The sequence below is a fragment of the Anguilla anguilla genome, chromosome 12 (assembly GCF_013347855.1).
Source record: "Anguilla anguilla isolate fAngAng1 chromosome 12, fAngAng1.pri, whole genome shotgun sequence".
Classification (NCBI taxonomy): domain Eukaryota; kingdom Metazoa; phylum Chordata; class Actinopteri; order Anguilliformes; family Anguillidae; genus Anguilla; species Anguilla anguilla.
Genome location: NC_049212.1, coordinates 16,919,722 through 16,940,704, shown reverse-complemented (window position 1 = coordinate 16,940,704; position 20,983 = coordinate 16,919,722). Strand labels below are relative to the sequence as shown.

Genomic DNA, 20,983 nt, shown 5'->3' with positions numbered 1-20,983 from the left:
TGAGTGACAGCCTCAGCACCACTTGGTCTGTCTACCTAGCTGCATGTGCCACATCGAGGGCAACACACCTGACCCTGCAGTTATTACTAAGGAAAAAATGAGAAACAAATGGGCAGTGCCTTTTCCCTGCATCCCAACACACTTCAGGAAAGATGGAAGTACAGATGGACAGATACATTTTCAGTGTCTTCTTGATAACCCCCCCCCTCCATTTTAGATTGAGGTGGAAAAACCAGCATACGCACACACACACACACACGCACACACATGAACACACACACACAGACGCACACACAAACATACATCACCAGAGAAATCTCCAAGGAGAAATAAATAAATAATGAAAGCTAACTTGGTTTACTTGCAGTAGTTTGACAGTATTTTCAGTGAGGGATGCTCATGAATGTTCAAATGATACAATTTCCTTGCAGGCATGCAGATGTGAATATTAACTAAGGAACCCCTGCTTTCAGAAGTAGGCTGACCTGAAGCTGTGGTCAAGCAGGGGAAGGGGAACATTGCTCTCCGGACCTCAAGGAGATAGGCAGCGAGATCAAGAACGCAGACCAGATTCACACACACCCTCTTACCTACCACACACACCCACTCACATGAACCCCCCGCCCATACAAACACACACTCCCACACACAACCACTCACACTTATTCCCATGCAGTTACTCTCCCATAAACAATCACTCACACACACAACATGCATTGAGACTAGCCTCCTATTGTTTTGTTGATAAATCTGTGGGCATTTTCTTTTTTTATATATTTTAACTATAGAACAGCTACATTAGCTGTAGTTCCTCAGGGATCAAATGCCTTGCTGCATTGCTTTACCCTGGGGGCAACAGTGAGGGGTGAGACACACTCAGTTGCAATGAAAAGAACAGCATTAACATTACTCTACTGTCTATTATATTGTTCTGTTTGTTTTCAAATCGTTGTAATGGCCATCAAAACAACAATAGAAATTGCTGTTTCAAAGCTGAGAAATAATCTATTTGACAGTGGCTATTAATAATTGTTGTTTTTTTATAAAACCGTCATTCTAATAATAAAGTCAGAGACATTAGGAAAAAAATATATACAGTACATCTCGAGGAATACCCAACTGGGTTGAAATGTTGATGGTTTGATTATTAAATGGGAGCTTTTTTTCATTAGCTATGGTGTTCAGACTCTATGTTTTTTACTGTTGACTAAAACGGAACTATCACGGAAGACATATGGTGGACAGCAGGCTGAAAGCAAAGCCCAGGACCGTTTCTGCCCAGCTGCAGCCCGCTAATAGGTTGTTCCTGACCCTCTCCTTCAGGCTTCGTCAATAACAAGGACACAGGGGTCAGCAGCAGGTCAGGACTGGTGCAACTGTGCATAGATTGGCCAGATTGTAGGTCAGTACTGTACCTACCTATGTCTTGACCTGATCAACCCTGGTCCTACAGTAGGTCCGGTGTACCAGTACTCAAAGGGAGAGACCAGGCGTAGTGTGGTGAGGGGGGTCCTTTGTGGTAGCATACTGTGAGTGTGTTCCTTTTTTTTTTTTTTTTTTTTTGGGGTACTATGGGAATGGGGAAAGATTAAATATTTCATCATTTGTAAGAATGTAGGAGGAATTATGTCAAAGATGGCTGCCGGGTTGGTCCAATGAGTCAATTTTATTGCATCTTTACACATGGACAATTTCATGCAATTTCAAATTTATTGGCATGACAAAATTAGCATTTGTACTGCCAAATACATAACAATGCACAAAACTTTGTGCTGACCCTTAGTGATGAATAAAGACTTATTAACTCCACTATGTGCAAAACAAATAGATTCTTACACCCACTCACACTACTGCACTCCACTAGTCCTAGTGTGCACTGTACACCATGCACAGTGTTTGCTCTTCATATGAAGGGTCATTTTCACCAACATTTATTCACTCAGCAAGAGCCATTTGTATGGCACATTTATGTCTGGATTTTCGAACAGCAGGACTTCTACTTGCATATTTGAAGTAAAGTGTGTTAGTAAAGGGTGCAATGATGCGATTTCACCTGGGATTCCCATTCCGACCCACAGGTCCAAGATCCAGTCACCTAAACACTCCACAGCATTGCAACCTTGTTTTCCCATTAACAGCGATTCTCAAAATGACTTCAAAGAATAACACACGCAATGTGATTGATAGTAGTTTCATATGAAGGTATTGTAAATCCCGGGAGTTATTATTTCCTCGCTTTGATTCTAAAGCTTCAAAATGGACAGTACATAATTTCACGAAGAAAAAAATCAATATTAATTAACTTATACGTTTTGACACGTCATGACGTGGATACACCACATAAGGACGCGCAGATTGGTTTGGACAAGCGCAAACTGTTTCTCTGATATTCAGTCCTGTTATTCTTAAAGAAGACGGCAGTTTGCTGCTGGAGGCGCGCGGCTAAGTATAAACCCTGGCAGAGTCACGGCGCTAGCACTGGAATCCTTCACTCTTCATTCTGGGATGTGCATCATCACGCGCTGCCGCGATCTTTCTCTCCGGTCGAAGATATAATCACGCCGTTCTTGGTTGTTTATCTTTGGCGGGATGGCTGGGGCAAAGTGCCTTCTCAAAATGCCGAGGTATGTGTACGTCCCTTACGGATTGTTTTTCGGCGTAGTTGTGCATGCTTTCCACAGATAATACATGCTGAAAACAGGCATTTTTTGCTCATAATGCACTTTATAAAATGTATTCTCTTTACATATTTCACTGTAGTGTTAAGACGTCAGTAGGGCAAAAGGTTTAACAAACACATACATTGTAACTATATATTAAATTTCTCACCTTTTTTCAACAATGTAGCCTATGTGATCTTAATATTATTTCTCTCAGAAGGCGCCTAATAACGTCAAGGCATCTACTTGCAAATCCTGCCTGGAAAACTCCATTTGTCCGTTTTCTTAGCGCAGAGCAGTAAACAAACCTCACTACTGGCTCCCCTGTCTGGGGATTTGACCATCCGGGAAAATATATACAGGTTATAGGCTACAGAAAGCAAATTATTGCAATAAAAATGTGATTTTATTTAGTTCTAAATTAATTTTACATTATTCCCAAATTAGAGATTTTAACCTGCGCTCTGAATTAAATTAGAAGCGCGCGTGACAGGTTATTCTAATGTGTTTTCACCAATAATTGAATTTGTTATATTATATTATGTGTTTATCAGATTTTTTTACAACAGCTTTCTTTATCACCAAAGCGCACTGAGTATTATTTCTCTCTTTGTGTTTTTTTATTTATTTTATTTTTTATGAAGATGCCATAGTCTGATGCTTGTTTTGTAACATTAAATATTTTTTTAATGGACGTTTAAGTGTAATAATTGAGGTAACAATAGTAGATTCATAAAATAGCAGAAAATCTGTTTCGCGTGCTGTTTAATTAGCTGATATTTAATATCCTACATAAAGCTTGGAGTTTGTCTCCGCAGTGCCATGTTTTTGCGGTGGGAAAATTATCTACGTAAATTATATGTTGGTTCTTCAGTTTCGTGGTTGCCGATTGATTAAACCAAAACATTTACTCCATAGTAATCTGTTTGCCAAGTTCTGAAACTATGATTGCAATTTGAATGAATATACAGACCAAATATATCACTGTGTCTGGTCGTGACCATCAACAGAATTCAGCCCACACAGTGCTTGGCCGTTACAAACATAAGTAATGACCTAGGCATGAATAATTTACCCTCTCTCATTATAACAAACGGTTTGTGAAGTCCGTTTAAGATGGTGATGAAATGTGGCTTAGCATTAAATTAGCTCAAGCGTGTTCCGATACGCTCTGTTTGAAGTGTCTGATGAGCTGTCGAGATAAAGGATTTTAGCCTAAAGGTCAACAGACCAATAGATCCACAGGGCGGGGGCGATTTTATTAACTTTTTTTATGTTTCCCGATAATTCATTTAGAAATGTATCATCACTTATCATCTTGATATATCTCGTATGCAACGTATATTAAAAATTATTACCTGGGTATTTACAGGCTAATCAAATTCATTGTGGAATAGTTGTGTCGCTCAATAAGTAGGCTTCTATCCGTGGCACAATGAAGTCGTACACAGTAAAATGTCCAGTGTTCATTCAACTATTAACAGATTACATTTGGTCCCACTCTGGAATGTGGGAAAAATGTGGTAAGAAAAAAAAATTCCTGAATACCATGTTTACCAAATCACATCCTGGTCGCGGTGTTGCGGTGAAAAGCACCGATCCACATGAGCGGAAGAGGGTCTAAAGAGGATGTTAGATACACCAGTAGTTACTACATTTGAACAGTTTGCACATTAACTTCACAGCTGTATCTGAAATTAATTTCTATACGTCAGGTATATTAAAACGTTTAGGGAAATTTGGAAATGGTAAGTCAGTTCTTATTGTATAACCAAATACCAAATGTTGTACATTTTCTAGGTACATTTGAACAGGCAAAATTGCATATATAACTTAGTTGCTATCCTGCATCCCCATATTGTGTCTTGTGGAGGTGACAAACAAAAGGCTATCCCCATGATGGATGGGTGGAGGTATTGATGGATGGGTGTGAGCCTCGTGTGAAGACATTCTCTCGTTTTGCGGACAGACATTCTCTACCTATTAGGTCACATTTAGGTTATTGAGCACAGCGCTGTTGTTGCCTCCTAACTAGGCTACTACCTTTTAACTGGCCTGCTGTCAGTCTTGTTAAAAACATTTGTAACACAACACAGGCATACCCACCTCTGTTGCAGGTCTTTCTCTGCATAAGAAGAGGACATTAATTAAAATCATTATGTGTGCAGCAGGGTAAAAAAGAGGACATTAATTTAAATCATTATGTGTGCAGCAGGGCATCTTTATCCAAACAGCATACATTTTTAAAATGGAGCCTAAGTGACCAGCATCAGTGTAGTATCATCTCTGGCATTTGGTGTGATGACACTATACATGACATCTGTGATATTACATGGTCCAATAATTCTAGATTTAGCCCAGCTGTGTCCTCTTGGTTCTGGAGCATGAGCACGACCATGAGACAAGACCTGAGTTGCATCATTAACCCAAAGTAGCCTTTAAAAATTAATATATAAAAAGTACAGTATGTGTGCCATTATTCAGGTTTTGAGTTTGTGTATTGGCAACTAATGAAAAGCTAAGACGACTGCTACGGGCTACCTCTAAAGAGATTTAGTTGTTGCTAAAGCTGGTTATGTCATTTTTCTGTTGTACCTAATGCAGTGGTCTTTAGAGGATAGTTTGTCAACAATTCATATAATGAAATTGTGTTTTGTATTCTGTAGTATGACCTGTATTACAATTCTGTATTACAAAGAAATATTTTCGAAGAACATTTGACTTGTTGGGGGGTGGGAGGGATGTGACCCCATTTCCTGCTTTCCCCCCAAGTAATCCCTGCCTATGAGAGGGATCTGTCTGTGTGAGGCTATCCAGATTCAAATATCCACTTCATTCAAAGCACACACGATAGAACAGATGGGAAATCTCTTCCACTTAAGAGTTCTCTGACTCATGTAGAATGTAAGCTAATATTTTCAGAAAAACATTTATCTTTTGAGAGCGTGTCATTATTGTTCGATTTTTTCCATTTTATGAAGTGGCATTTGGTACAATGGTGACTATACTTGATTGTGCATTTAGATTTGTGGAATGGAGCTGTTGAGTGAATTTAGTTCTTGGCTGCACTCCTGGAGTTTTCTTTCTAAAAGGCCCAAGAAGTCTGCACAATTACAAAACTGTAGGATAAGCCAATTTACAGAATCTGATTTGATCATTTGGACAAACACATCATTTTTTATTTTGTCATGGTTGCTTGCATTAGTACGGTTTGGAAACAAATGGGCTGATGCACTTTCCAGCACATATACAGTCCACATATACAGTCCATATATACAGTCCACATATACAGTCCATATATACAGTCCACATATACAGTCCATATATACAGTCCACATATACAGTCCATATCCCTGTCGGCTTTGGAGGTACAAGCGATACCAGTTTAAACCTAAAATTTAATCAAACATTTCTCACATGTCCCCTTTAAAAAACTCTCAATGCTCAAATCTCAGATAAAAGTGCCGTGACAAAAATAGTGGCAATTTCATCATTTTAAATTAAAAGTAGAACTGCGCAGCATGGGTCCTTTTGACAAACTGTCCAGACTCTCTGGTTCTCACCTTATGATTATAAATTTCTTTGGTGTGACAGTAGCGACGAGCACAAGCTGTACACAGTAACGTGTTCTTGAGGACTCTGTCACTGGCCTTATTTCCTCTATGACTTATAAACCACGTGCTCATATAAACAGGTATACGCTGTGAGTTGTGATGATTTGTCTTTATTTGCAGTAATTTCCAGCCCTCTGCGATGTTTGAGATCTCTGACTCTACGGACACGGAGGAGGTCAACACAGAAACTGCTGTGGGGAGCTCCATCACCGCCTGTAAGAAGGTAAATGCTTCTCAATCTGTCTGTGGAAGGGTAAACACTTCTCGCTTGATCCACCTGTAAGGGTGGTGATTACCTCTCAATCCACATCGTAAGATGGTAAATACATCTCACTCCCTCACCTGTGAGAAGGTAAATGCCTCTCACTCAGCCCACCTGTAGAAAGATAAAATTCTTATTGGAAAGCCCATATGAGGGTACTTAGTGCTCAGGCTTATCCATGTGTATGTACATGGAATATATTGCTTTATTTAAGCAAACTCAGAGACAACCAGAGTAAATGTGAAATTTGTAGAGACTTTAGGGGTTGGGGTGGATTGAGGGGGTTACACTGAGCAGCATGGGAAAATTTCACAGAGTTAATGCTACATCCAGTGCCTGTATTAAAATACTATGTCAATAAATATATGTGACAGAGGGCCCTGTCTCTGCCAATGGACAGTAATTGACATGCAAGCACTCACACACTTGAGCGCAGTCTCAAAACAAATACATTTTAAAGCTATGTGATGACTTTCACAATCCCTCAGTTTAAAATCCTCATATTAGCAGTCTGTCGTCAGTGGGTGCATAAAACTGAATGCGGGCAGCTTCATGACAACACGCCATCTGATAATTCTTCTGCTGATTATTCAGTATCATTAAAACAGACCTGGGTTTTCTTTTCGTTTGTGAATGGTTTCCTTTATTTGTGTTTCTGTGTGTTATGTATCTGCGGTGTTCAGTTTGTTGGTCTCCTTCCTAAGGGACAGGGGAAATGATCCTTGAAAGACAAGCCAACACTCCTTTAACCTACACGTCAAGGTCACAAATACGCATGATAAAACTCAAACCTGCCTTATTGTAAATGCAGAAATACGGAAGCAGTCACAGGTAATGGCTCTGTAAAAACTGCTTAATTGGCAAGCAGTGCTAATAAAATGTAGGCCCTGGTGCTTATGAAGTTGATTAACATCAAACTCCAGTAATATAGCAAATACTGGCAAAAGCTATACCCTAATGAGTCTGATGATTGCAAATTAGCAATGTAGGAAGCAGTCTGTGCTGATACTGATCAGTGCATAATTTATGGGTGGAATAAATCATTAGCAAGTTAATGTTTAAATTCAGTTAACTCCAACATTTTACCAGTTTCAAGCTCTAATATAATTAAACATATAATTGCTTTTATATTTGTGTTGAATATAGAAAGTGCAATCACTATGTGATTGACCTAGAACCATATATCATTTTCTGTGGTTGCTTTTGTATAAGCAGTCAATGAAAAGGCTACAGTCAGTAAAATTACATTGCACTGGTAAATTCACTACACCTCTAGCTCTTTTCATGTTCTACTTATTAATGTAATAAATAAAAAACCTTGTACACGTTGTGAATGTGTCTGTACTGTGTGGTTGTAATATTAATAGATTTATCACTTTATTTAATTGTTTCAGTTTTACTTTATCACTTTTTATTTTTATTGAGATATCGGCAATTATAGAAAACAGTAACAAAATTATTATAATACTTTACAATGCCGTATTTATTTACATTGCAAACAGAATTAATATGGAATAATTTCATTGCTGGGCAGTGACCTTTCCCCCATTCCCCCAGCCACATCTCCATCAGTAACTGACCTGAATCAGACAAGAGGTCAGCATATTTTCAATGAGCGGTAGGGCACAAGCATGCGCAGGGTCAGCTGAAGGAGAGAGTTTTGGAGAGGTGGGGGCGAGGACTTGGCCATGTGTGCACTGGGGCACTGGGCTCTAGTGGAAGAGGTCTTACACAAAAATTCTTGGCTGAACTGAATGTCCTGTCCTGTCTCAGTGTGGTTGAACTGAAGGGCCTCGTAGCTCCACTCTTTCTGATGAAGAGCAGCAATTCAAGGAGCAGCAATCAGCGGCTCGTTATCCGGCCCCGCTGGAGTTGGCGGTATTCCGATATTCACATTGCCATACTATCTCAGAAAAATACCACAATATACAATATACCATCTTTATCATAGAAATCAATAAAATAATGAGCAACATCTACCCACTGCTGACGCTGAGCATACCGCTTTTTACCACAGGTTGGCAACCTTACATTTAAAATGATCATCATTTTGTTCGGGCCACAAGATTAAATTCCACTCTGCCTGTACGGTCGAGCTAGCTGGCAAAAATAGCAGTTTAGAAAATAAAATGAGATTAGAAAGCCAACCATAAGAATAGTAAATATCTACCTGGGGTATTATATCTAGCTAGTTATGGTGATTCATGCATGGAACCTGGAAAAATATTTACCTAACAGTGCAAGTTTGAAAGCATTTGAGTGTGTCTGAGTTAGGACAGGTTACTGTACCTCAGGTGCACAGAGGGTAAGACACCCCAGGGAGGAGGTGATTGGGATTAAGGGTTCTGCATGTGACTGGGATTTTACCTGCATTTTACACATGCCCTGTGTGTGAATGGGATATTACCTGTGCTCTTTGCCTGACAACTATACTACCTGTGTTTTGTTAGAGTTGGTATGATTGAGATGTGTTCCATGTTTAACTGTGCTTTGTGTGTGACTTGGACAGCATCTTTGCTTCGCCTGTTCTCTGTGCACTAGAAGGACATTTCCCATTTTAACTGTATTTTTGTATAGTATTTGAACACTAGCTTTGATTGCAGATTGATTTGTATGTGGCAGGACATTGCCGGTTATTTTTACTGTCCTGAGCCTACCTCTTCTCTGGGATTTAATTTGTTTTAACTATTCTCCATTTGTGATTGTGGTATTATCTGTATTTATCTGTTTCCTTTGTGTGACTGTGTTTTTGTGTTTTAAAGGTGCACAGTGTTCCAGTGGTAGTACTGTACCTGTATTCAAAAGAACACATTTTGAGACTGGTGACCTGTGTTTTACAGGTGCTTTGCAGTAACAGTGTGTTGGATTCCACCGAGTTCTGGCTCCAGAATGATAAGACCCTCTGCAAAATTGGCTTTCTGGAAGACAAGTGTGAAGGTAGCTGCACCACAGTGAGTACTGCCACACGCCACTGAGTGTGGCTCCTCGATTGGTGCCTTCTCAGCTGTGACTGTTGTTGCATTTGGGGGTGGGGGGTGGGGGTGGGGGCGGGGGCGGGGGCATGAGAACAATTCAATAAAATGTTTTTTTTTTTTATCAACAAAAAAATGGACATGATCCAAAAAAAGGGATGGATTGAGGACACAAAGCTTTGCGGTTTCTGAGGTTACAAAATGGGCTTATACTTGGCAAAACACTATGGCCAGAGGATCCGAGATGCTGAACAGAGAGAGATCGCAGGTCAGCTGCTGAAGTGAAGCCTGCTGAGAGTACAGGTGTAATAAAGCAAGAAAACAGGATTATCTGTGGTGTCCCGTCCATCGGATTAATTCACTCTGACATGAAACCCGTGGCAGCAGCCTGTCCTCGCCCCTGCCTGTCCTCACCCCTGCCTGTCCTCACCCCTGCCTGTCCTCGCCCCTGCCTGTCCTCACCCCTGCCTGTCCTCGCCCCTGCCTGTCCGTGACTTTAGAACCCCGAGCCTGTCCGTTCTGTGCGGTGAAGAGACAGCAGCCTCTCATTTGCATTCCTAATGTAATCATTCAAAACTAACGATAGCTCATTTAACCCAGCAACTGCCACACATTGGCAACAGGCTTCGCTGTCATTGGTGAACCCCAGAAAACGTTTTCTAATAGTACTCTTAAACATTCACTTCACTCTTCAAGCCTAATTTATGCATTGTCGCTGAACACTTTCCGCAAGTGTCACGTGACACAAATAAAGGTGTAGCATCACGTTCGACGTTCATACTTCGGAGAAGGCCTGTGGGCAGGGTTTTGTTGTCTCTGTGATAATGTGACGCTACACTACTGACCATTTGTTTAACACGTTAAAAACATGGCAACACCTGGTGAAATTATTGAGATTAAATAGGAGGAAGACATTTAAAATGTGCTTTTGTTAATAATGACGTGAAAGCAAAAAAGATGGTTGTCCGGCATAAACTAAATGAGGCAAAACCAGGGAGAATATGTTCTAGTTAAGCAGGTGTGTGAAATGCTGAATGAAGACATGAATTTCAAATATTTTAGGCCAACCAGTTCAATAACATAAGTAACCGTATCCTTCCCTACATCATAAATATGATGCTTTTTAATTTATTCCTATGTCTAGTCCATATTTATTAACACCATTCAAAATAAAGTTGTGCAAAAAAGCATATCCATGACAACAAACCCTCTGGAATTGTTTGCCGTATTCATATTTACTGTAGTTATAAATATATATATATATCAGAATAATAAATATTTTTGAAGAACAAGATGAGTGTACTTGCGTGTGATCTTGTCTTGAACGAGGAGGAAGTGCCTCCCTTCATTCACGTCAAAGTCTTGTCATTTAGTGTGTGAATTAGAAAGTGATATCTTCAAAATTCTGACTATTGTACTCCTGCCATCATTTCTCTAAGAAGTGGAGGTTTTCTTCGAAAAAGAAGTCCACACCATCAATCAGACTGCTTCTCAGAGTCTCAGAGTTCAGTTGTTTTGAAACTGCGTGCAATATTCAGCTAGCTGCAACAACCTTGATATACATTCTCCATCCAGATACACCCTCATCCAAATACACGAACATCCAATTGCTGTCCATCCATCTTAATATAGGGATTATGTGCGCAGAAAGCTGAAAGCAAGTGACACTTTTTTAACCTTTACAGCTCAAAAGTTCAATAAATTACCATCAGTTTTAAACAAGAGAAGACATTTTGGCTTGAGCAATCTATACAAATATGAAGAAGACTGCGGACTGAGCTTGAATAGACTAAACACCCCCTCCTCCTCTGCAGAGGGACCACATGTCACGCAGCCGCATCTGACAAACATTCTCGGGGTGTAGGCCACTTCCTCACGGCACCAACCCGGGCGACGTGTACAATGACGTGAAAGCCGGACTCACAGAGGTCCTTAGAGCACATGACACTAAGAGGGTCTTAACCCCAGAGGTCTTGGAAAGTTCCGTTTATGACTTTTGAAATTTGGCCGTCTAATAATCCTTTGTCTGGTTGGCTGAATTCAGTTATCACTCTTCTACAGCTGATGTGCCGTGAGTGTGTAGCACTCTGATATGGCTAATGTGCATCACTGGGGTAGGGGCTGAGCATTGGCGTTTAGCTGGATTTCACTCCTCCTTCACTGTAACAGCACGGGGATGGCACTGTGTTAATGTGTTTGTTATGGCAAGGCATTAATAGTCTTCAGTGCAATACAGGATCCTGTCTGAATGAGAGGATCAGGTGTAATTAATTCTGAATATTTCATGAATGCTGCTCTCTGTTCCTCCAAAGCAGAACTGTGAATTAATAATGGATGCATTTGAAACGGACTCTGGTTGTGCAGTTTAGGGCTTGGCACGTGCTGGGTATGGGCCAGGAGTGGGCGAGGCAGAGGGTAATGTAGAGAAATTAGGACCAAAACACCATTGTCCCTTTCTCAGGTCTGACTCCACCGCAGGTTTTGGTGGCTACACCAAGCTGATCCCAGGAATCACATAAGAAGAATAAGAGAACATAGGAATAAATCATGATAAGAACAGACCCAGCTAGCTTTGTCATGTCACCTACATCATATGACCCTGCATTAACAAGAGATCCACAGGAGTGGACCCACTCAGCAGCTCCCAGAGAGCAGTGACCCCAGTGATGTGCAGAGTGACAGGGCCAAGCCTGCAGCACAGTGCCCAGGGAATGCCATCACACCTCCCTGCGCGTGTGTGTGTGTGTGTGTGTGTGTGTGTGTGTGTGTGTGTGTGTGTGTGTGCGTGCGTGCGTGCGTGCGTGCGTGCGTGCGTGCGTGCGTGCGTGCGTGCGTGCGTGTGTGTGCTTGTGTGTGTGTGTGTGTGTGTGTGCGTGCGTGCGTGCGTGCGTGCGTGCGTGTGTGTGTGCGTGCGTGCGTGTGTGTGTGTGTGTGTGTGTGTGCGTGCGTGCGTGCGTGCGTGCGTGCGTGTGTGTGCTTGTGTGTCTGAGCATTGTGTGTGTAGAGCTGCATGAGGGCCCAGCTGCTGTTAATAAAAGGAGATTTTGAGCACAGATAGCTCTGGACATCAAAGCTCTCCTCTCCCCTGAATATGGCGGGACACACAGGGCCTCAGGTTGAGCCCTCCCATTAGAGGGCCCACATGCCCACCCACTGCCAGGGCTCCGAGTTTCATTACGGTGTGAATACACGTTTGGCTGCTGTATAGCCACGAGACTGGCGACCCAACTCTTCATCCCTGTCCATGCAGTGAGACCCTGGGATAAGCCTGGGGTCACACACACACACCAGAGTGTATATTGGCCTTCAGTGGGTCTCTGTGTTGTTTGTGTAGTTGTATAACCGGTGGTTTGTTTGTCTTCGACTTTAAAATCGCATGTAAATATTTCTGTAACAAATAGGCATGCAGCTCTAAGTTCTGTAACTTAGAGTCAGCCCATAAAATAGAGTAATCTGATGCAATAGAAATGAAAACATCTTGGTGCAAAGAGAAGTAATAGATGTAGTTGCCAAATGTACACAATGCAAAGAAAGCATAACTTGTGAAGGCTCACTGAAACTACATTAAAAACGATCACAAGATTGTGTTATTACTGGAAACAGACATTGAGAGTAGTTAGGGAAAGGCTCATCTGTACTATGTGAAAGTTTCTAGTGAACAGAAGATCGTGTTAAAACTATTTCACAGAGCATACATTTCTTGTGAAGGTAGTCCGTAGTACTGAATACCAATTTGCTGTTCTTGATAACTGAATATAAAGTGGACGTTTCTAGAATCAAACTAACATCTTATTAAATTTTCAGACTCCCATATTTGTTAAAGGTCATTTTAGGAATAGAAAATCATGTTGAATATAGATTTTTAAGGTCAAGAGGTATATGTAAGTCAAACAATCACTTCAAAGACTGTATCACGCTTCAGAGCTGTTTTTCATGGGCAGTAGGACGGTCTGCCCTCCTTTCACATTTTGTGCTTTGTTCAGGCAGGCAGAGAGCAGACGGTAACAGGCTGAGAGGGGACCGCGTCTGAGACAGAGCCAGAGCCGTGCTGGGGAGCAAAGCCCTGCTCACACAGGCTCACTCACACACAGCTCCAGAGTCAGCTGCTCACACAGGCTCACTCACACACAGCTCCAGAGTCAGCTGCTCACACAGGCTCACACACACACAGCTCCAGAGTCAGCTGCTCACACAGGCTCACTCACACACAGCTCCAGAGTCAGCTGCTCACACAGGCTCACTCACACACAGCTCCAGAGTCAGCTGCTCACACAGGCTCACTCACACACAGCTCCAGAGTCAGCTGCTCACACAGGCTCACTCACACACAGCTCCAGAGTCAGCTGCTCACACAGGCTCACTCACACACAGCTCCAGAGTCAGCTGCTCACACAGGCTCACTCACACACAGCTCCAGAGTCAGCTGCTCACACAGGCTCACTCACACACAGCTCCAGAGTCAGCTGCTCACACAGGCTCACACACACACAGCTCCAGAGTCAGCTGCTCACACAGGCTCACTCACACACAGCTCCAGAGTCAGCTGCTCACACAGGCTCACTCACACACAGCTCCAGAGTCAGCTGCTCACACAGGCTCACTCACACACAGCTCCAGAGTCAGCTGCTCACACAGGCTCACTCACACACAGCTCCAGAGTCAGCTGCTCACACAGGCTCACTCACACACAGCTCCAGAGTCAGCTGCTCACACAGGCTCACTCACACACAGCTCTAGAGTCAGCTGCTCACACAGGCTCACTCACACACAGCTCCAGAGTCAGCTGCTCACACAGGCTCACTCACACACAGCTCCAGAGTCAGCTGCTCACACAGGCTCACTCACACACAGCTCCAGAGTCAGCTGCTCACACAGGCTCACTCACACACAGCTCCAGAGTCAGCTGCTCACACAGGCTCACTCACACACAGCTCCAGAGTCAGCTGCTCACACAGGCTCACTCACACACAGCTCCAGAGTCAGCTGCTCACACAGGCTCACACACGGCTCCAGAGTCAGCTGCTCACACGGGCTCACACACACACAGCTCCAGTGTCAGCTGCTCACACAGGCTCACTCACACACAGCTCCAGAGTCAGCTGCTCACACAGGCTACACCACACGCCTCGCCTTCTCAGAGCTTTTTCAGTTTTTAATATGCATTTTAAATCAGTATACTCAGCTCCTCTGTTCCTTTAGAAAGTGTGGAGAGTTCTAATGCTGGATACACAAGCCTGGATTTTCCTTCCGTCTTTTACTGCCAGATCGTCTCAGAGCCAAGAATTAAAAACCTAAAAACGTCCGTTCATGGTTAAAGATTAGCAAAAAGTATGAGTTTTATGCCTTCATTTTTATATTTACATAAGGACATTGTTATTTAGTAAATATGAATGGTGGTGTAATTACATATTTAATTTGATTTCATTCTAATCAAAGCCACAGGCCACCATGGCAAGATAAATTTATGGCTTGCAATATACAGGCAAATAAAATAATTTTGCTGCCATGGCAAAATTATGGAATTAATTTTTGCTGACAAAACATGGTGGTGATAAGCGATTAGTGATTACCAAAGTCAAGGACATTGCACTTTGATAAGCTGTAAGGTAGCTTTGTAATGAATGCTACTGTTGTACACAACAAACATAAAATGTATGATAATATTAATATTTCACTGTATAAACAAACAATAAACAAATATTATTACCAATTCCTCCAATAAATTAAACCAGATTGAGCATGATCTACCAGCTGTGATGGTAAACAAAGCAATATGCTGCCTAAAATTGCCGCAGTAATCTTATAATCACAGTTGAGCAGTATGATCACATGGGAATTATGCCCAAAACATTCACTAACATTGCCAGGTTCAGGTAAGGAGTATTTAAAATGACATTTACACAAATGAAATCACAGAATCAGTTCCACTTTTAGGAGATTTACCACACGTGAGATTATTTACTGCTGAAAGGATCACATTCAACCCTCAGACTCGATTGCAAAAGATTGTTCTGTCAAAATAAAAGTGTGGCACAAAAAGCCACGCCTCTGAATTACGGTTGGTTTGCTAATCGGCCAGCAAACAGGAACGTGACACTGCACATGGTAAAGTGGATGTTTTTATTGTTGCATGTGCTGTTGCATTGAAATTATTAGGTGTTATATCATTCATTAATTCACAGAGACCTGGCAACAAAGGAATGAATTAATTTTCAGTTTTAATTATGAGAAATAATACTGAATATAATTATATTGATAGTATTGTGGCAATCATAGTAGAGTGGTGGAATATATCACTCTAGTTTTGTGCTTATATTCTTTGTGTGTCTGTCACCTTTAGGTAACTTCATAGCTAGGCAGGATGAACTGGACACAGAGCGTACAACTAATATTTATTGCCAAATTTGCATTAAAACAAACAAGACTGAGATTTAAAACTTGCAGATTGTTTCCCCTGAGTGTTAAAAAAGGCTGCTCAGAAATATTTCTGTGTTGTTGTTTTCCCCAATCAGCACTGGATGTCATATTCATATAATTACCATTAGGAGAAGTTCATTATGGAATTCCTGATTTGATTCAGGTTAATAAAATTGCAAGACACACTGCAAATCTACTTCCTGGTGCCAAAACAAACAAACAAAAAAACTGTCATTGTAACTTAATGAAAATGCTTAAATCTAATTTGGAAGAATTACATGGATGGGTAGGCCTGCAATAACCCTTTTCTATTTACCCAAATTTGATGAATTCCTAGGATGTGGATTGGTTGGATATTCAGTGTTTATGATTGAAGGTTCAATATTCCGGGGATCTTGATTGGTTGAGGGTTCAGAGATTGGAGGTCCCAATTGGCTGATGACCCAGTTTTCTCCAGCGCAGGTGTACATTTGCCAGTTCATTTACTGCTTACTGAGGGGAGATCTCCAGACTTACATGGTGGCAGCTGCATGTCTCTCTGCAAGATACCACAATATGCTAGTCATGCAGAAAGCATCGATATCAAGCCAAACCAACAAAATGTATCACTCTTCTCCAATGGAATGAGTTCTTTCACAGAACATTTGAGTGCTCATCAATTCGACTCAAATCCCAAATTGCTGTCATGTTTATTTTTGTCTTAGCCTGGAATGAAAAATGTGTTTGCTGAAAACCGACAGCTGATTTTTTTCGTGTTCACTTATTGGTGACCTGCTGCTTCAGTAACTGTGACAGAATTCCCATATTCCACACTTTTTTCCCATATTCTCACTCCAGCTCTTTGTCGCTCCCTGACAATGTCATTCACTCATAACGACTGGTTAAATGGTAAATAGAAGGTTCGGCAAGTCTGTTTTAGCACATTGCATTATTTCTTTCTCTTCTTTTGTTTTTTCCTATTCTTGTATTCCCTCACCCTCTCTCTCCTGTGTTCTCAATGAACAGGTGAAGAGAGTACTTTTATTGTTATTTAAATCAAGGCTCTTGCTCTGCATACATAAATGCAACAGAAAGCTATATAGATTTCAGAAATGTCTGAACTCCAGATTTTGTGAGAAGGGTGCATTTGTTCCTTGGATCAACTGGATCTTGGTAACCTGACAAAGTTACCAAGACAAAGGTTTATTATTTTTTTATTTGACCCTGTACTCCACAATTTTAGATTTGTAATCAAACAATTCACATGTGGTTGAAGTGCACATTCTCAGCGTTTATTTAAGGGTATTTTTATACACTTTTTTATCAGGTCTTTTCACAGAAATAACAGCCCTTTTTATACATAGCCCCCCACTTAAAAAATAATGTCTTTGTCCCAAATCAGTGTATTTCCCCATTCTTAGTGGACAGAGGTTCTTTATCAAAGGTAATTACAGGTTGCACTTGCTACCCCTATATCCCTACATCCCTTCTTTCACTCCATCAGACTGAAATTGCTTGTTCAAACTAGGAACCTTTTTGCAGTAAATCAAAGGTCAGGGAAACAGATTGGAACACAGAAAAACATTAAACTTCAAAGTGCTGAAAATGTCCGGAGCAGAGCCGTGTTTGCTGTATGTGTGTCAGCGGTAATGGTTTTGTCGAGTACTGTCCACAGTGCTGAAGTTGAAACAGGTGAAGATCAACTCGCAGAACCAGGGCCAGTAAGGCTTATGAAGATTAGGAACCACATAGGGGTGAGGATGATGATGGTTTCAAAGTGCAGCAGCATAGAATAGGCATGGAGACCTGAGGTGTGTTTCACAACACAAACAGCTCATCTACAGTAGCAGTCTATTAGCCATAATTCAACGTATGTAACAAATAGAGTAGGATTATGGCTTAACACTAGAGCTGATGCCACTGGGCTTTTGGACTTTAAAATGCAAATTACTCCAATACCACAAATGCAATACCCTCCGTCTTCCATGACTTAGCTGGGGTTAAAATAACTGTGCTGTTAGAATTCTAAAAAATCGACTCATTAAAGAAATAATATTTTGTGACATTTTCTTCGCAAAACCCACCTGCTAGACAGTAGGGAACAGGTGCTGACACCCAGGTGTGAATGGGTTGTTCTCTCCACCGGCACGCTTTCAGCAATTGAATGACCAACGCTTTGATTCAAATTGTTGGGTCAAGCGCTATCGAAACTAATTTCACACATATACTCCCACAAATTTAATTCACTGCAATCGTTTGATGATGATGATTTACTTTGATTACTTCAGCGTGGGCATCAATAATTGTGAGCATTGTAATCATAGAAATGATGGGTTTATAACTCTGGAGATGATGCCTCCAACTTACTTTCAGTTTTTCACTGAAATGGCGACTTCGTATAAACTCTGAATAGACTACAGGATAGAAAAATCACGCAAGCAATCGGGACCAGAGGACGCTCTGGAATTACTGATGAGTGACTTCATCATGGACCTGGCATGCGAGCTACGTGAAAATTACATGTCGAACACATAAGCAGCAGTCGCCAAAGTAGCCAGTCACAGCATCACCTCACATACCCATCACTCCTGGGAAGAAAAGCAGTGCCAGGTTGGCAAATGCAGTCTAAAGAGACTAAAAACAATTGCGTGAAATGCCATCAATTTGTGTGCGGTCCCTGCTGACACAAACAACCAAAGCTGTGCATCCCCAGTGGGATTGATGAGTAAAAGGAGAGAGAAAGTACATATGTAAAAGTTCAATCGAAATAGCAGGAGCAAGGGAAGGGAGAAGTGAGCAGAATTTTTTACGACTGAAGAAATTACATTTCTAAATATCACAAATTTTAGCGCTTTTCTCAATGTGCCTGTAATTCTGTGTTTGGGGGAGGCCCTTTCCTGTTTCAGCATGACAATGTCCCCAGGCACACAGCAAGGTCGACATAGAAATGGTTTTGTCAAGAGGTTTTGGCAGCTGAGAACAATATGGGAGAAACCTCACCTGGCCAACCAGAAGGCACTTAAATTGAGGAAGAGGGGATGAGGCCCACATTTGGATGAGACCCAAATTTGGTTTTTATAATGCCAGCTCGCTGAATATTCATGTACCTGGCTTTGGTGTGTCAGTCAGATTCCAGTGTGCCATACTCAAGTTAGACACATTGAGTAGTGGAGATTTTTTCCCCTGCTGCATTATCATCCTTCACCCACATCAAGCATAGCTTTTTAATGTTAGGCCAAACTGTAATTTCAGTTACATATGATTTCTGCAACATGTTTCATTTGACCGGATTCAACTGTGCCTGCACATTGCCTGTGCCTCAGTGTTTTAATTCCACAGTTAAATTGCAGGTTTTGCTGAGTTTAATTTGGTTAACAAATTGTCACAGACATTTGTATTGTTGAACTCAGCTCAGTTCAATGTACAGGTTCAGGCACAGAAGGGACCTCTGAACTGACGCAAATTGGTTATGGACCCTCATAAACAGGTACATATCTAGAGTCAAGCCAAATGGGTGAGGCTTCAGAGTTAAAAGCAATAGGCAGTGAAATAAAATGGTGCATTCAGACAGCTTTCAGAAGTTAAACCAGGCTGAGAAGTCAATACGCCGCAGGACACCTGTAACCAGCGAAACCCCATCAATCAAATAAAACTGATGATATGACAAATGGATGCGCCATAAGGCGTTAATGTTGTGGAGTCTCCCTCCTGCTGAAGGTTTTTGAAGCATGCAATGTGTCTCCTCATCCAGGAAGAAAGAGCTTGTATAAACAGAGACAGTGGTTTTCATTGGTAAAAGTGCAGGTGTGCAAGAAACGTGCTGAATATTGCAGAAATGCTTCTGTCAAATTGATGTGTGAATTCATTTGACAACAACAAAAAAAGACTGTAAGGCACTGAGGCAGAGGGGCAGCAGCACTCAACCTCTCACAGATCCCTCCTTTCAGCAAGCATCTCACATCAGCCAAAGGGAAATGACAGATGTAAATAGCATACGGAATATATTTTTATTTCCTCAAAGAATAATTGCCCGCTGATGCATGTGAACAGTAAATGTTCCCAGTTTTGTCCACATCGATATTGGCTTCTTTAATAGAACAGCCAAATACGTGGCGCGCGATGGCAGAAAAATGGCCCTTGAAGCCGTATCTCTGTTGCAGCAAGCACATTACAGATTGAGAGTGAGTCACTGGTGAGCCTGAGGACCCATAACCAAGGATGTGACCGGGCCGGATGTGTTTATAATGGCATGCAGCACTCCTGTAAATCACGCGGGAGCAGCAGGGTAGCGCTGAGCAGGAAGCTGTGACGTTATGGTGTTACAGGACATTAAACTCAGAGTTTAGAAAATGAAACCCTCCACAAATTTGTGAGGGAGGGGCCAAGAGTGCAGGGGAACAATATCTGTGAGGGAGGGGTCAGAGCAAGATATCTGTGAGAGAAGGACTGAAGGGAGAAATCTGTGAGGGGAGGCCTTTACTCTGTGCTAGGGTTTCGGGGGGTGAGCTTGGTGTGCTGGTGTGCCCCATCACTGGTGTGAGAGGAAACACCTGGCTTCGTTGCTTCAGTTGTCTGAAAAGGAACTAGGTCAAATGAAGTGATGAACCATAAGTCACCCCAGATTAGTGAATGAAAGTATGGAATAAAGACAGGACCTTGTATCAGTTCTCCCCTGTGCCCTAGAGTGTGTCACGTATCTCTAAGCACCAGTCTTTGACATGATGCTGGACTGAAAGCTTTCTTTCTCTCTCCACAGGTCTGCTTTGTGAACCTGGATCAGGGCGGCTTGGATCACCGTGATGACAGTCACATCAAGGTAAACATTTTAACTTTTACCCATATATCTATATGTAGGTAATACAAATACTCCTCCAAACATTGAATCATATGGCTGTAGCTCAATATATAAAGAAAGAAGACATGGTGAAGAGGTTTGTTGTTGTTTAACCAAACATTAGAATGGGCACAAGATGTGTGATCTAAGTGACTGGTTTCAGAATCTCAGAACCAGCTGCCCTGGCATTTTAATGCAGTACTGTCTCTAGAGCTTACAGAGAATGGCAGTTCTGTGGGTGAGTA

The 20,983-nt window shown here is 41.7% G+C and overlaps 1 protein-coding gene across 3 annotated transcripts in view; it reads left to right on the top strand.

The window, feature by feature from the left end:
- sphkap (SPHK1 interactor, AKAP domain containing) overlaps nt 1-20,983 on the top strand; it is an 80,058-nt gene that overhangs the window by 45,986 nt on the left and 13,089 nt on the right. For 2 of the 3 annotated variants that reach the window (XM_035385754.1, XM_035385751.1), the window contains exons 3-5: nt 6,395-6,497; nt 9,377-9,487; nt 20,661-20,720. In XM_035385754.1, coding sequence (XP_035241645.1) covers nt 6,395-6,497; nt 9,377-9,487; nt 20,661-20,720 — 274 coding nt within the window. Of the gene's footprint in view, nt 1-2,067; nt 2,625-6,394; nt 6,498-9,376; nt 9,488-20,660; nt 20,721-20,983 lie in introns of those variants that run through there. The other variant, XM_035385752.1, reaches the window with a different exon arrangement.